Source organism: Erpetoichthys calabaricus, chromosome 8, assembly GCF_900747795.2.
Source record: "Erpetoichthys calabaricus chromosome 8, fErpCal1.3, whole genome shotgun sequence".
Taxonomy (NCBI): domain Eukaryota; kingdom Metazoa; phylum Chordata; class Cladistia; order Polypteriformes; family Polypteridae; genus Erpetoichthys; species Erpetoichthys calabaricus.
The window spans coordinates 149,460,737-149,478,290 of record NC_041401.2 but is presented as its reverse complement, the minus strand read 5'-3'; the positions used below and the strand labels follow the sequence as shown (position 1 = coordinate 149,478,290).

At 34.7% G+C, this 17,554-nt stretch overlaps 1 protein-coding gene across 5 annotated transcripts in view; it reads right to left on the bottom strand.

Annotated features, from left to right (window-relative positions):
- The window catches only part of satb2 (SATB homeobox 2), a 223,698-nt gene that overhangs the window by 97,279 nt on the left and 108,865 nt on the right, over positions 1 to 17,554 (bottom strand). For all 5 annotated transcript variants that reach the window (XM_051930522.1, XM_051930521.1, XM_028807591.2 and 2 more), the window contains 3 exons: positions 10,624 to 10,750; positions 9,777 to 9,900; positions 4,629 to 4,731 (listed from right to left, as the gene is read on the bottom strand). In XM_051930522.1, coding sequence (XP_051786482.1) covers positions 4,629 to 4,731; positions 9,777 to 9,900; positions 10,624 to 10,750 — 354 coding nt within the window. The remainder of the gene's footprint in view (positions 1 to 4,628; positions 4,732 to 9,776; positions 9,901 to 10,623; positions 10,751 to 17,554) is intronic.

The window sequence follows — 17,554 nt, the reverse complement described above, 5'->3', positions numbered from 1 at the left end:
GGCCTACTGTACTTGCACCTTTTGTGAAAGTGTTTATTTGATATTTGGCTATCAGCCTTCATACATTATGCAGTTCATGTCTACATTTTGTTTTTTATTACTAAAACATGAAAAACGTTTCTGTTTTAACAATGTGTTTACATTGATTGTTGTAGACACAAAACACATCAAATTTTTTCCCCTTACAATTCTGGGTAGCTCACTCCCAGATAATCAATCAAAGCAGGAACTGGGAGAACTTCTTGCCCATTCTGAGGCAGTGGGTGGGATGGTATAGCAGGCTGCTTGGGCTTATCGACACATTTAAAAGACAAAAGAGGCTGATGGACAGGTGCAAAGGGATTGAAGGTGGGCCGGATTTACGAGTTTTTTCATTGGCTCTAGTAATTCTAGTGTTAATTGGTTGCTTTCAGATTTTTCTGGGGACACAGCTCTCTGCGCCTGAGACACTCCCACATTTATTGGCAGCAAATTAGTATTCTTTTATGTGTTTTTAATCTAATGTGATTGGACAATCGTCAACGCACAATTTCAAGTTGATGTCAATGGTTCATAGTTCACACCCACCATTAATGTGACTACAGATGAGTGAGCACCACTTTAGGGAGATGGCAACTTCAAGTGGAACTTCAGAAACCAAAGAAAATTCAGTTATTTCTTTAATGAAACAACCCTTCATAAACTGTTCACATGAAGAAAACAAAAAGATAAAGGAGCTTGGACCAGGCTGATCTGACTTAAGAAATTTGCAGCAGGCAAGTGATCAAGGATGATCTTATACACATTCTTTTTCCTGCACAAACTTCACAGGTGGTTGAGATGTGTCTAAGGAGGATAAGTTTATCTGGAGAGAGGTTGAGAACATGCGCTGATATCCAGATTAGCTGGCATAAAAGAAGCTTCGCAATTGCCATGGTAAAGTACTTGGGATGTGACTCCTAGGTTCTAGTGATCATTTTCCCTGGGTGTGCGGTCACTAGCGAGCCTCACAGTATTGGTGGATAATGGACATACGAATTGCCACTGAAGAAGAAAGTGGAAGGCAAAAGATGCCTCCAAAGTGCTCACTAAGTTCTGTGTCTGTGAACACTGATCTCGGAGCTCCTTTTTTAACAGGCTTCTTCTGGTTGTCCCACCCCTTTGGGCAGTTGAGCAAGTGTATGAGATATACTGTATGTGTTTGTGGTTAGTAAAATATTGGTGCATCTTGGGATAATTTTGGTTACAAAACATGTGCTACTATAGAAAAAAGGTTGGGAAACACGGATCTAGACAATAATATGAGGCTAATTTTTTGGTAGGCTTAGTGAAAGGACTCAATTTAATCAGAAAGTATTTGAGAAATTTTCAAGCCTGAAGGAAAGGAGGGCAAAATTTATGTTCAAGGAAATATAAGTATTCTGATTATAAAAGATTTAGGTGTGGGTGCAATACAAGACAGGTTGAGGGGAGAGTTATGCTTTTAAGATGATGGGGTCAATGGGTCTTACAATGTGAATTTGTGCCACAGCGGGCTGCATAGGACTAAGCAGAGTGGCAGCAAGTGTAGAATAAAATAAAGCCACAAATGATTCTGTGGGTGTGGTAAATGATAAACTTGGATGCAAAACTGTGATGACGTGGTATATGACAGACAGAAGTGCATGTTATTGGAAGATTACGGAGGTGGGTGTGTAGACATTATGGTGAGGGTTTTAGCAGAATGGGAAACCTGGCAGAGGATTGGGCAATTTAGAGAAAGGTGTAGTAAAAATTTTGGGTAGAAGGTGCACCTGTTCCTTTCCACATCTATAGGGCAAGTTATGTGAAGAATAAGGGGACTGTGGATGTCACGGACCTCAGATTGGGCAGCATGGTGGAAAGGGCATAATGCATTTTAGTCTGGATTTGTCCTATGGGTCTGGTATTGAACAGGCCAAGATATGTATTGACTATGATAAGGACCACAAGAGCATGAAGAATGACTAGATAGACAGATAGATATGAAAGGCACTGTATAATAATAGATGTGAAAGTCACTATATAATAGATACAATTAGGTCCATAAATATTTGGACAGAGACAACTTTTTTCTAATTTTGGTTCTGTACATTACCACAATGAATTTTAAATGAAACAACTCAGATGCAGTTGAAGTGCAGACTTTCAGCTTTAATTCAGTGGGGTGAACAAAACGATTACATAAAAATGTGAGGCAACTAAAGCATGTTTTAACACAATCCCTTCATTTCAGGGGCTCAAAAGTAATTGGACAATTGACTCAAAGGCTATTTAATGGGCAGGTGTGGGCAGGTCCGTCGTTATGTCATTATCAATTATGCAGATACAAGGCCTGGAGTTGATTTGAGGTGTGGTGCTTGCATGTGGAAGATTTTGCTGTGAACAGACAACATGTGGTCAAAGGAGCTCTCCATGCAGGTGAAAGAAGCCATCCTTAAGCTGCGAAAGCAGAAAAAACCCATCCGAGAAATTGCTACAATATTACGAGTGGCAAAATCTACAGTTTGGCACATCCTGAGAAAGAAAGCAAGCACTGGTGAACTCAGCAACGCAAAAAGACCTGGACGTCCACGGAAGACAACAGTGGTGGATGATCGCAGAATCATTTTCATGGTGAAGAGAAACCCCTTCACAACAGCCAACCAAGTGAACAACACTCTCCAGGGGGTAGGAGTATCGATATCCAAGTCTACCATAAAGAGAAGACTGCATGAAAGTAAAAACAGAGGGTGCATTGCAAGGTGCAAGCCACTCATAAGCCTCAAGAATAGAAAGGCTAGATTGGACTTTGCTAAAGAACATCTAAAAAAGCCAGCACAGTTCTGGAAAAACATTCTTTGGACAGATGAAACCAAGATCAACCTCTACCAGAATGATGGCAAGAAAAAAGTATGGAGAAGGCATGGAACAGCTCATTATCCAAAGCATACCACATCATCTGTAAAACACGGTGGAGGCAGTGTGATGGCATGGGCGTGCATGGCTGTCAGTGGCACTGGGACACTAGTGTTTATTGATGATGTGACACAGGACAGAAGCAGCCGAATGAATTCTGAGGTGTTCAGAGACATACTGTCTGCTCAAATCCAGCTAAATGCAGTCAAATTGATTGGGCGGTGTTTCATGATACAGATGGACAATGACCCAAAACATACAGCCAAAGCAATCCAGGAGTTTATTAAAGCAAAGAAGTGGAAAATTCTTGAATGGCCAAGTCAGTCACCTGATCTTAACCCAATTGAGCATGCATTTCACTTGTTGAAGACTAAACTTCGGACAGAAAGGCCCACAAACAAACAGCAACTGAAAGCCGCTGCAGTAAAGGCCTGGCAGAGCATTAAAAAGGAGGAAACCCAGCATCTGGTGATGTCCATGAGTTCTAGACTTCAGGCTGTCATTGCCAGCAAAGGGTTTTCAACCAAGTATTAGAAATGAACATTTTATTTCCAGTTATTTAATTTGTCCAATTACTTTTGAGCCCCTGAAATGAAGGGATTGTGTTAAAAAAATGATTTAGTTGCCTCACATTTTTATGCAATCGTTTTGTTCACCCCACTGAATTAAAGCTGAAAGTCTGCACTTCAACTGCATCTGAGTTGTTTCATTTAAAATTCATTGTGGTAATGTACAGAACCAAAATGAGGAAAAAGTTGTCTCTGTCCAAATATTTATGGACCTAACTGTAGATAGATAGATAGATAGATAGATAGATAGATAGATAGATAGATAGATAGATAGATAGATAGATAGATAGATAGATAGATAGATAGATAGATAGATAGATAGATGTGAAAGACACTATATAATACATAAGTGCTGCTTCAGTTTGTCCCCTCAAAACCCGCACTACCATCCAAATTTTTTTCACCAGTTGCCACTGCTACACACCCTTTTGAGGTTTTATCTTTTGTTGATGTAATTGCAGAAATCAGGACAAATTCTGTCAGATGTGTTTCTTTATTAATATAATCTTGTAATCAACAACATTTAATTGAAAAAATAGGTTAATTCTATGAAAAATAAGCAATTATAAAAACATTGCTTTATGTAGGATGTATATACTTTTGAAATACACAAAAAGTAAAAATTTACAAACACAGGTTTTCAATTATTGAGCTTGTATCAAATCCTGGAACAGAAAATGAAGAGAAAGCATGCAAGGTTGGACTCTTTGTGTCTTCTTCATTTCTTTGGATTTGTTTACTCCTGCTATTCCATTTCTATATGTCTATGTTTCTTTATTGTCTCTCCCTTTCTTGTCTTGCACTTCTTGCATTGGCTGCCTTGTTTCAAACATAAAATACAAATGTCTTTACATATCAATGTCAAAACTAGTGGCTTGAAAGTTGGAATCAAAAAATGAGAGGTGCACCTTTAAATTCAGCATGAGAAAATCATTTAACTTGTCTGTGTTCCATTTGTAATAAATATGTTGATGACAGCAAAAGTACAATGCCCATAGAAATTACTTTGGGATGGTCTGGGCAATTTTAATTGAATATAGATAGCATGGAGGTGACCTATACTTTGCAGAAGTAAACCATCTCTTTTTTCCTCATTTCTTTTTAGCTGTAACAAATAAGTATAACTTATAGCACAGAAAGACAAAAGTAAATGTCTCATCTCACCTTTAATCTTCTTGTACTTTTTGTACCACCTGCCAAACTCTTGGCACTTAGTAGAGGAAACATTGGCATAGTACGTACTGTTAACAATGGAAGAAATCATACTCTGAGGAGACAACAACAGATATACAATTTTTAAGTAATACTGTACTTACTTAAGGTCACTGCATTAAAATCTGAAGACATTAGTGTCTTATAATTCAATCAAATATCAAGAGATACACTATCAACATCATATTACCACAAATTACTAAATTATTATTTTTTAAATACCATGAATGCACAAATAATATTACAAAACGTTAGTTAGTTCGTACAAATAGTTTTGCATGTGTACTTATTTTTGTTTTTTTATACTTTGATAGCTTTTTAACAGATACTGTGCCTTCATGTATTTTCATATTATTTCTGAACCACCCTGTTCTAGTTTCAAAAGTAAAATAGTTTGCTTGGCCTCAGAGAACAGAATGTTAAAATTAAGAAAAATAATATCTCTACTTCATTGTCACTATGGAATTTAATTCATCTATATCATAATGTGCACTAGTTGCGATAACCCAAGAAGTCCTAAGAAAATTGAAAACACATTGTTTTGTTTAAAGAGTGTTTCTAGAATCATAAACTGAAATCAATGTGGAATGTAAGGACTGCAGACTGGCACTGTTTATGTTTTAGTTGGCGCTCAGTAAATACTCTATCCGTTATTACCATTATAAAAAGCAGGTGGCATTGCTATCATTTTTTCAGTTTAAGTTAACTCGTCACCTTGAATTAAAACAACTGTTCTTACCCATCTCTCTCTATCAAATACAAAGACACTTTGAATTTGTAATGCTAGATATAATGTAAGGAGCATAAGGCGTTTCTGTTCAGGAATCATGAAACATGTATTATGTACAGCTAGTGGACTGACTGAAGCAATGATTACTGAAGATCACTTTGTCTTTGTTAAAATCAAGTTGTTATAATTTTATTTACAAAATGTTACAAATATGGCATAACCAGAAAAACTTGAACAACAAAAGTGGAATATTTAAGTAATATTTTACAGAAAGAAAGAAAGTCATGTAAATTAATTAAACTGCAGAACATACTTGTAAAATATAACATGTGGTCTTGATATAGAGTTTTCATAATGATATTGACCGAATTAGAAAAACTTAAACCCTTTTAGAGCAGTTCATAATTTAAGTATAAGTGTTCAGTTATATTTGTTTCCTTGTAACTGTGATTTCTGTTCCAGACCAATCACTAGGAAAGGAATAGTAGTAGTAGAAAATAAAGCAGTGTTACACAGATTCTTTCAAATATTGAATATGGAAGGGGCTGGAAGAAATTCTGTGTTAATATCATTTAACTAAAAATTTCTCATGAAAGAACTGAAGATGAAACATCAACAGAGAAAGAGATGCAGGTGAGGTTATTGAAAACATTTTCCTATAATCATTAAGAATTAATTTTGAAATAAAGGAGCAAGACTGCACACAAACAAATCATTAGAATTAATTGGTTTAATTAGAGGCTGGTTGAAATCATGCAGTCCTTCATGTAAAATGCGTCTGTTATTTTGGAGGATACTATTCTAAGTATTCTTTCCTTGCATGTTTCATATGTACTGTACTGTAACCATAAGAAGGTAGAAAATAAAAGATGTTTACTAATATTCAATGTTTTAACAAAAATCTTTTAAAGAAATCTATATTAAGCAAATTTTATACCTTTAATATAAGGAATTTACTTATTAAAAATGCTTCAGAAATATAAAACAAGTACTGTATGAGAACAATGGGATTTATGATTTTCATTTGTACAACCTAAAAATACACACAAAGAGAAATACAAAGAAATATAAAACATACCTCTTTACAAAGCATCGTGGGACTGTTAAAACCGTCTGCCCCTCTGACAGTTACCTCCAAAGTACTTTTGGTTTTGCAGAAAGCTATTTCTTGGAACTAACTATACTAATTCTTTTAAACTCAGTTTTGCTCTCCATTACTTGTTAAGTTTATATTTTCTAATTGCTTTAATTTATTATTTGCAGGATGAATGATTTTTTTGTAATTTTGGATAACAGTAATTACTAATTAGGGGATAACAATCTAAAATAGAAACAACACAATCAAAAGAGGGTAGTATTTAACAGTCAATATGTATGTAAAATGCAAGTAATATTTTCTAAGAATCTGGCCTAAAATCAATAAGCGTCTATCAAAGTAGAATAACCATACTGTGGTCAAACCACTGATGGTCTGTGTTTATTCTGCTCACTTGATTTAAATATAGTGGAACAATGCTATATTTAAATCAAATAAATATGGTTGTTAAAAATGATGAGAGTACACGGAATTTACATTAGTTACTGAGTGTATAAAGTAAAGCCTGACATGGCAGTTAAAAATGTGAGGTTGTTTATGCTGTTCACCACAATTATAAGACCTAAAAAGAACACTTTAATATGTAGGGGATGATTTGGTAGGAGATTCAGGTTAACGTAGACTGAGAGTCTGAAGAGTCTGTTTCACTTTGGACATGGGGAAATTAGGAAAAATAAAAAATTCAATTAGGAACTTAATCCTCTTGGATAATAATAATACTTCAGGATTTACAAAATGTTTTAATGTGAACAACATGTAAGCTTTTAAATTGATTACCTTTATAGTAAAATATATTATATATTAAACCTTTCGAAAGTATCATAAAAAATGCAGTTTGCCACTAACAATGGTTAGATGTTTTAGAACGTGCACCTTAGAATTTTAAACTGAATAAAATAATTTTTGGTCACTCAATCATTAGTGATAAACTAATTAGAGAATTAAAAATTATAAGGTTATCAATTAGAGAATTCAAAATTATAAGGTTAGCAACAGTATTCAGATAGAAATAATCTTGAAAGGTTATGTTGTAGTATTGCAGGATGCTTACAAAGATGCATTCAGAAACATAGATAACAGTAAAAATGGATGAATCCAATTGACGTAATTAAAGTTGTTGGTTTATAGTGATGTAGAACAAGCTAAAAGGTGAAGCTGTAAACATTAAATAGCACAGAGATATTTAAAAATTGAAGAAATATGTAGAAAGATCTGTGAAAGTCATTAATATGCCACTTGCTCAGAGAGGATTTTTAGGTTAAAAGTAAGATTGCATTTTATTTCATGGTAACCAGCTTCAGGATTGAGTCTAAATGCAGTGAACACTAAGTAAAGTGTAAATGAGCATGTCTCATGGTAAAAATAGGTTTAAAGCTTTGGATTGCCGATACATTGTGTGCAGCAGAATGTCCAGTCAAACAGGAGAAAAGATTAACACAATTTTAGAAAGAAGACTGATGAAGAAGTGAAATGACAAGTTGGAACCATTAGTTTTTGACAATCTAAAAAGTTCCTCATTGACATCTACTGTAGCATATTTTGTTCTTGTTAGGACTCTTGGTATGATTGCTCATGCAACATTAAAGCCTGTCAGCTGGTACAGTGAGTTTATCTTGATGATCAATGTGGCTGCAATAGCTACTGGCTGTTACTAACTCGATCGCTTTCTAGCCTATAGCATGCTAGAGCATTGGAGGAGCCCAGGAAGGCTAGAAAAAGGATTTCTTCAAGCCAAAATATGTATCAAGTCAAGTTTGAATTTTAATATCATTTGGCCTTAAAAACTTCAGGAAATTATTTGTAAATATAAATATGCAATATCTATGCTTTTATATATGGCATACATATTTATATATAAATTCACTATTCTTTGCTGTTTACTTTATTTTGTGTCATATTAACATTTTTTATTAGTAATGCTTGTACTTTTACTACTAGTTATGCAAACTCTAATGCTGCTAGACTACACTCTGGCTCTTTACAGTCCTGCTTCGTTTGAGGTAGGTAATGTGGAGAAGTGGCTTGGCCATTAGCCAACATCACTCTGTGCCCCCAGCATACTGTGTTTCCCTATGCAAGTCACTTAAACTATCTGTGCTTCTAATATAAATATGCCATTCTCTAAATATAAAATATGTTTTAAACAGTCAGAATTAATACTGATTATGTAAGTCGCCTTGTGTAAAGGCATCTTCCAAATGGTTTTAGTAATAAAAATGGTTTAAAAATTGAGGAATTGATTAACTAAATTGAAAAGTTAAGTAAGGTTTATGGCAAGCATTCGCTCTTCATGCAAAATCCAAAAGGGAATCTAGAGATAAATGGATAAAGTGTTGATATGAAAAACTGCAAAAGTGATGCAGGGAACTACAGAAGCACAATCTCTATAAGAAGTACAAGAATTTTTACCCTATGTTATTGCGAATGAAAATCTTTGCTGAATTTTAAATTATCACTTTCATTTAACAGTATAATTGAAAGTCTTCAGTAATTTTTCATTGTAATTGACAAAGACAAATCAGGGCTTTGAACTAAATATTTTTTTAAGCAATACCCTCATCATCACTGAGGAGAAATTTATTAATCTGTTCATAAAGCAACTTGAGTGTTTAAATCATTTAAAGACAACTGAACTTACTAGTTAGAATGATAATTTTTAAGAAGAATATACTGCTGTTATGGGGTCCAACCTCGCAGTGTCTCAAATAAACCTTTTTAAAAATATATGACCTTTGTTGTTTGTAGTTCAAAGGAAAGGTGAAAGATCACATGTCAGGCATGGTTTATATGCCAATGCCTCAGTGTTTTTCACTTTTAATGTATCTATTCCTGTTAACACTTAAAACATTAAATAAAAACTTGATCACAGAAAAATGAATGCCTCATATCTCTATGCACAACAAATGCTATATATGACTAGTAACGTGTTAATAAAACAAATTTTGGTTTATACAGCCAGCATTTTTGCCACAATTCAAATCCATCTCTCAGACAAAAACCTTTGTCCAGTCTTCTGCAACCAAGAAATCAAGCCAAAGAAGAATTCCTTCCACTTACACTGATGACTGTCTAGGGTTCTGACTATAAGCACTCATCTTGTAACACTTTATTGACACCCCATTGCACTAGATTAATACAAAAATATCATAAAAATGTATTTTCTAACTAACATGTTTATAATCATTTTCTTTGTCAGGACAATTCTGCCTTTTGTCATTATTCTCTGTTTTCTTTCTAATGGATTTAGCATTCTGCTACAAAAATCAATTCTAACCTGTGACAGTGGGCATTCCTTTGCCAGTGTGCTCTGGTTCATTTCCTTCAATAGCTCTTTGAGTGCATTGCGAACTGTAGCATGATTCCATTGTTCTGCAGGAAGATCTTCCAGTTTGGCACAGCTGTAAAACAGAAGTATACAATATACCTTCTTCTGATGATCACTTGTTGAGAAGATTTGAGAGTTTTCTTGCATTTTTGCATGGTAGCATGGATAGCATCGATGGAAGCACACAAGAGAAAACTAGCAAGTACCATTAGTCACAAAGAGTCATGTTCTTAGAACACACTTTATGTTTTACAAGTTGGTAGTGTAACATTAAAAATAAAATTCAGATTGAATCCATTCATCTGTACATCCATTTTCTTTTCTTTTATTATGATAGCCTTGCAGTGATAGATAGATAGATAGATAGATAGATAGATAGATAGATAGATAGATAGATAGATAGATAGATAGATAGATAGATAGATAGATAGATAGATAGATAGATAGATAGATAGATAGATAGATAGATAGATAGATAGATAGATAGATAGATAGATAGATACTTTATTAATCCCAAGGGGAAATTCACTAACAGTGCCTACATTCTATACTGTCAACATAGAACACGATGCAGAACCCAGCACTGAAAGGGATACCAGTTCTTCACATACATACTTTTTCACCCACATTATACGAAAATTCTGATTTATTATTGCTTTCCTAAGGAATATGTAAATAATCTATAGCATCTAATGAAAGCCAATATAGACTTGGTTAGAGCATGCAAACTCCATAACAGTTGTGCTAATATACCATTCCTTTCCATGGAAAAGGCAATCAGCTTAGCAAATCTTACCTTTGCAGCTGAATCTTTAGTGTAACAACATGATACACATCTTGCAACATGTCTGCTACAGTAGCCTCTGCTGCATCAGTCAAGTAATGAATTGGCAATGGGTTCCAACGGCCAACTTTGATGATACCTGTTAGAACAATACAAATGACAATATTCCTCAGTAGGGTCTAGATAGACACGTAATTTTCTGGAAATATCTGTGACACAGCTTTGAAAGTATTGATTAGATAATTAGTGTTGCATTACAAATAGATCACGAGGAGGTCTTTGGTGTAAATTAACATGTCAATGGAAATAAATAAAAAACAGATTTATTATATTAAATATATCATAACAAATACTACCTGGAAGTACTTTCAAACATTCTACCTTGGGATTTCATGATAAAGTGTTTATTTGGTACAAGCTTTGTTTTGGTATGATTTTTGTATGGATCTTACAAAACTTTGAATAATTTTTCTCTCTTATGTAATTGTACTACCCTACCACACTGTAATGCCAACACTCAAGAAAATCATAAGATGTTCAAATCTGTCTCTCTAAATCCACATTTGCAATAGCCATCTTGGACACAAACATTTCATCTGCAGGCCTGTCTGTTCTCACCACTTGCGTTTACCATATATGTATATATGTATTATAAATTTCAAACAAATGTTTGGCTTTTTCTAATGTGGCTAAATTGGTATGTCTTATGCTATGAACCACACCGAGTAATACACAAAATATATTTTGTTTGCACTGCCAAAAAGTATTATAGCCATTCATGCCTTCAGCCACATGAAAACATTTGCTCTTTTACATAAAGGGAAAAACCATATGAACATTAACTTTGATGATAAACAATTATACTTTTAATAGCACATTCGTGCAAAATTCATCTCACTCTGACAAAGGGTTCAGGGTCAAATCCATATTTTATTCATTTCCTGGGGGCTCTCCACACTTACAGATGTATGTACGATACAAAAGAATGCCAATTAATAAATTATTTATTTTAGTTTGTCATATAGCTCTCTTTGTTAAAATACAGTTTAACCTGCAGATTTTATGATTTCAAAAAACTGTAGGTAATTATTCAGAATTAAAAGCCATGGCCATTAAGATTAAAAAAAGGCTGGGTGGCAGAATCATGGGGCTTGGTATTCCATCATTTCTCTGTGTAATGAAATGAAACAAAAATTGAATTTTTTGAAGAAATGAATTACTAAGTTAACAAAAGCTATTTAATAATATATTTTGTACATATATAATCCAAAGTGCAGCTGTTTGTAAAGCAGAAAAGGGCATCCAAGTAACAAGCCAATTTTTCAATTAAGTATTTTTTTCTCCAGTTATTTCATGTTCATCCATTTTAAAGTAGGTTTAAGCTTGCTTTCTTCTGCTTTGTTAGTGCTTCTCTGTGGTACTATTTTTCTATGTTTCTTTTCATTTTTTTATTAAAGAAAGGAAGAAATTGCAGAAATAAGCAGCTATTATTTGAACAATACTCTAGGGATTAACAAAATGCACTCTCTATACTGTGTCTCTTCTGTCTTCCCTCGGTGCATTGAAGAAACCACACAGCAATTGTTTACTAAAATGCCTTCACTCTGTCTCCAAATTTCATTAAAGCTGTAATTTAGAAATAAACATTCTCAGTGTTTCTCAGGCCTCAACACAGCTTTGGTTTCTGACTATCTGGGTGGGAGGTGTGTAGCAAAAAACAGACTGAACAATCATGGACCAAGTATGAACTCTTACTGTAGATAGAAGATAGCACCTTAAAATCCACTGGAAATCGTGAGCTAGGCATATTACAGAGTATATAGTATTACTAAATATACATTATAATATACCTTTGTTATCTTTTGGGCATTTTGCTGCAATTTTCGATCAGCTTTTATCAAGGCTAAAGTTTTGTGGATGTAATGTATGAGGGTTCAGAACAGCTCAAACTCCCTGCCCTTGGTATTTCACATATGCCAGTAACAATGAACTTTAGAAAATTAATGCCAATGTTAATTGTCTGAAAACTAAAAATATATTCATATATTGTTACATATAGTTAAATGAAATCCCACAGGCCCATATAATTGAAATAAACAATATCTCCCAGCTAATTATTGGCTGTGTTAATTAAAGAAAGACAGAGGCACTTTGGGGAAAGTATAAAAATACCACTGGGAAGAAGTTATGCAGGACACAATTCAAAAAAGGAAAGAAATAGTAGGGACTCTGTATAATTTTGGTTGTAAACCACAGAGGAAAAATGTATAATTTAAGCCAGAAATTATTCATTTAACATAAGTGCTTAGTTTAAAAACAAAAAGCATTCATTTAATAAGAATGAAGACTGTGGGCGTAGATGCGGAGTTTTATGTGTCTGTTTACAGGAATCAGAAAGAATGTATTTCATTTTCTCCTCTTTTTTTAACTGAACTTTTAACATTATAGCTGAAAGTTGAAAGACATTTCAAGAGACATCTTACTGAAATTATATTGAATCGTAATGAGGATTTTCTCCTTTTCAAGTGTGTTGCAGAATTTAAGGCCAAACTGATAACAAAAACACTTTGGCTTTGGCAGTATTATACTTTTAACAAAAATAACCTATACTGCATAAAATGCATAAAAATGATATCAATTACATATATAGTATTAATTTACTCATTTGTCCACTTTCTGAAACATTTTATTCAAACACTTAGTCATGAGAGGGCTGCTGGCTGTGGTAGCTGCTTCAGGGTGAAGAAGGGAACCAAACCTGGATGGTGCCTCAGCTCATCATAGTGCATGCACACAAATAATTACATTTATAATACACAGGACTAATAGATAGCAAATCTAAATACACATCAGGAAAAATTCAAAATGAACAAAAATTTGAGTTTGATACAGATCTTAAGAGTTAACAAAGCCATCAATTAGTATAATCAAAGTTGAAACCACACAAACAAGCATGTGGTAAGTCATTTGTTAATGACTCATCTAAATATCATACTAAATCCTGTTGCAAAATCTACAACTACATTTTGACTAGTCTAAATTCATTACAGTTTAACTAGTCAAAATTCAAGTCACGTATGTCTCTAATCCCATTCTGATTAGTAAAACCTGGGGTATTTTTCCAATTGACTTCCATAGAGTTTTCAATATTTGTAATTATGCATTTCACTAGGCAAGATTAGTATCATTAATTTATAATTAAAAGATGGGCATCACTGTGGTTCAGTGAAGTAGCACAGCTGCCTCGTAGTAAGGAGATTAGGGTTTGTATTACAGGTACTCCCTGCATGGAGTTTACATGTTCTCCCTGTGTCCGCCTGGGTTCTCTAGTTTCCTCCCACAGTCTAAAGACATGCAATCCTAAACTGGCCCAAGTGGGTGTATGTGTTCACCCTGCGATGGACTAGCACCCTGTGCAGGGTTTGTTCCTACCTTGTGGAATATGCGAGCTGGGATAAGCTCCAGAACCCCCAATGACCCTGGTCTGGATTAAGCAGGTTAGAAAATGACATGACATGATATATTAAAGGTATACTGATTAGTCAAAATTATATGTTAAAAACGTGCTATATTTTAGATCAAGTCAAGGAAGAGCATTAATATGATAAAATGGCTTGCCATATGCATGAGTCTCGTATTATGTAATTGTGTCATTGACTCCCTTACATAGAATTAAAGCACAGACCCTGCATGTACTGATGCAAACATAAATCTCACAACTACAAATATCATATATCTGACGATGTGAATTGTTCACAATCTGATTTGAAAAGCCTGCTTTTACAAAAGCAACTTACCAGAGATTTTGTAAATTACTATATCCTGAATCCTTTTGCTATTTACTTATTCATGTGGCTATTATTTTAATCAGTATTTATTTTTCAGTTAAAAGGCATGACAGTAAATAAATTGAGTAAGTGCACATGGTAAAATACAGTAAACTACACTAAATTAGCTAGTCAACATTAAAACATATTAAAATAACCCCCAGCCCATAAAATCTTTCATTTGTTAAGGAAGTCAAATACAAAAAAAAATATTCAGGATGTATTGAAAGCCGAACACTGGCTTATTGTGAAAACTTCACATTAACATTCTCATTGCTAGATTTATTTACTTCATATGGTGGGGTATACAGGTAAAATTCCATTATAACGAATATCTTTACAACGAAATTTTCATTACAACGAAGTATTTTTATGGTCCCGACAGCTTCCCCATATGACACGAGTCTATAGAAATCTCGTTACTACGAAGTACATTCAGCAGATACTTTCATCATAATGAAGTGCACAAAAGACCTTGAAATGCCTGAATGAATCATTCACAGAGCAGTTAGTTCTGTGGCCGCAACTCAGTTGTGCACAACGATCCCAAAACAGAAACACTAATTTTTTTTCTTTCTTTCTTCGAAATTTCCTTATACTGTTTTTTTTTTTTTTGCCTTTTTTGTTTCCTGCGCTTTTCAGTCATACCTTTTACTTATTGCTCGTCAACATTTGAAAAACATCCATTGGAATTTAAGTTACTGTCACCCTCCTATAGAAACGGCAGACACGGAAAAACGATAACAGTTCATATTAGAAAGAAAAACTTTAATTTTTTGCAGGTCTCGATTGCTGCAAAAAGAAAAAAGACGTTGCCAGTGAATTCAGAATTTCGCTATCAACACTGTCAACTTTCTTGAAAGACAGAGCAAAAAAAGTAGAAAAATCTCGGGTTGCAAACATATGCGAACTGCTGCATTTGAAGACATAGAAAAAGCCGTTTTTGTGTGGTTCAGTGATGCTCGTTCAAGAAACATTCCTATTAATGTGGCACTCATTCAAGAAAATGTGAGGTTTGTAAACTCTCTTGGGACCTCCCCCAACTAGACAGCAAGCCGAAGAGTGTCCTGAAGTGCGATCTCCGCGTCTGTATGGGGCAGAAGCAGGCTCAAAGATATGCTGAGTCTCTCCACCAAAGTAAACAGAAAAGATCTTAATGGGTGATGCAAGGTTAGGAGCACGTAAATTGTAAATGCAGATACTGTAACAAGATTACTTGATTACTGACCTGGCCACAATTCTGCCTGATTGCTATGTCTGTGTATAGCAGAGTGGCAGATCACGCTACAATAAATAACTGTGCCGTTCCTGTTTCAAGCTGAATAAAGCTGGTTTTGCCAAAGTACTGAGACTAAGCCTTGTATTTTGGGGTGCAAGACAGGGACTTATAGCGTGACCCCCATCTTTTATGATTTGCTTCTGTTGCGCTTCACTGCAGCGCTGTGAGCCTCCTATTGCCCTGCCCCAGCAATGGACAAACAATCTTCCACAGACGCTGCAATCGCGCTTCAGGATGCACTTCAGCGTGTTGTTCCCATTAGGTGGGGAGTGGGGGGTTTCAAAAGAGTTCAGAAACCTCACAATATGAAGAAGAAATAATGATTCGGCTCCTGACTGATAACTCTGCTGCCCACAACATGCCTCCACATTCAGATAATGTTCGCTTTGAATACCTCTCACCCAATTGCACAGCAGCACTTCAGCTATTGGATTTGGGCATCATTCGCACCCTGAAAGTGTATTATTGCAAGGAAATGCTGAGAAAAATTCTCGTCAGCATAACTTGTAGGCAGGAGGAGATTAAAAGTAACGCAAAAGAAGCTATTGAAATGATTGCAAATGCCTGGATACAAGTTAAAGAAAGCACTATAGTAACAAATACAGTATCTCATTACAATGAAATATTCGTTACAACAAAATATTTTTTAGGTCCCTGGGAGTTCGTTATAACAGTATTTCACTTGTATCATATGTAGCTGAAGAATGGAACACATGCATCTATGGTTATCCATGTTTTACTCATGTCAGATGATGTTGCATTTCTGGCAAGGTGTCCACAAAGTCTCTTTACAATTTCAAAAAATTACTAAAAAGGCAATTGATGAGATATGTTAATCAAATTTGTCCTATGTACTCAGTCGTTATCAAAGATTGTAATCACATTGCATTGGGTACTTCAGGTTCCCTGTTGATGAAAGAGAGGCTGTTGAATAAACCCCTAAAAAAAAATGGCTGCTCCTCAAGAAAAGGCACAATGTGTATTGTGGTTTATTGAAACAAAATCGGATACACAGACTCAGCAAAACTACAGGACTAAGTATGGAAAACATCCACCATCATGTCCGTCAATTTGTGCGTGGCACAAGAAATTTATGGAGACAGGGACAGCATTGGATAAAGAAAGGAGTGGATGACAAAGCATATCAGAGGAAAATGTCGATCATGTAAGACAATCCTTTGCCTGTTCTCCTACAAAATCCAACCGTACTGCTGTCAGACAGTTACAACTACCAAGTTCAACAGTGCTCAAGGTCCTACACAAGAACTTACGATTGTATGCTTATAAAGTGCAACTCTTACTCAAATGGCAAAACGACAAGAAAATAACGACAAAATGCTGCTGCAAAGGCATCAACGGTATAATGTTAAAATTAAATAATAGTGAGAAAAATGAACACAAAAATAATTTTTAAGACAGAAAATCTTTAGAGTCACATACCCTGTACCATGGCCAGCTAATTTTAATACCGGTATCGGCAAAGTAAGACACAGTTATCTGTTACCAGTTTGAAATGGCACCCTAAAATATGGACTTTAACTTAATTTAATAAGTTAATAAAATATCATTGATTGCTAATATTTAAGCAGTGTTCTGCTCAGAAGCATCAGCTTTTGTGGCATGTAGAAAGCACTCCATAGGTCAGGCACCAGTGTTGACAAATTAACAATTAACAAGTGAAAACATTCATTACTAAACATATCTGATAAAAACAGTCACATAAAATTTGGTACATCTTCAAGTATAGTAAACAATATTCATATCATTACGCTGTTATTATTGTTTGGCATCTCAAAGAAATATGCAACAGATAATGCCCTTTTTATTATTTACCCAT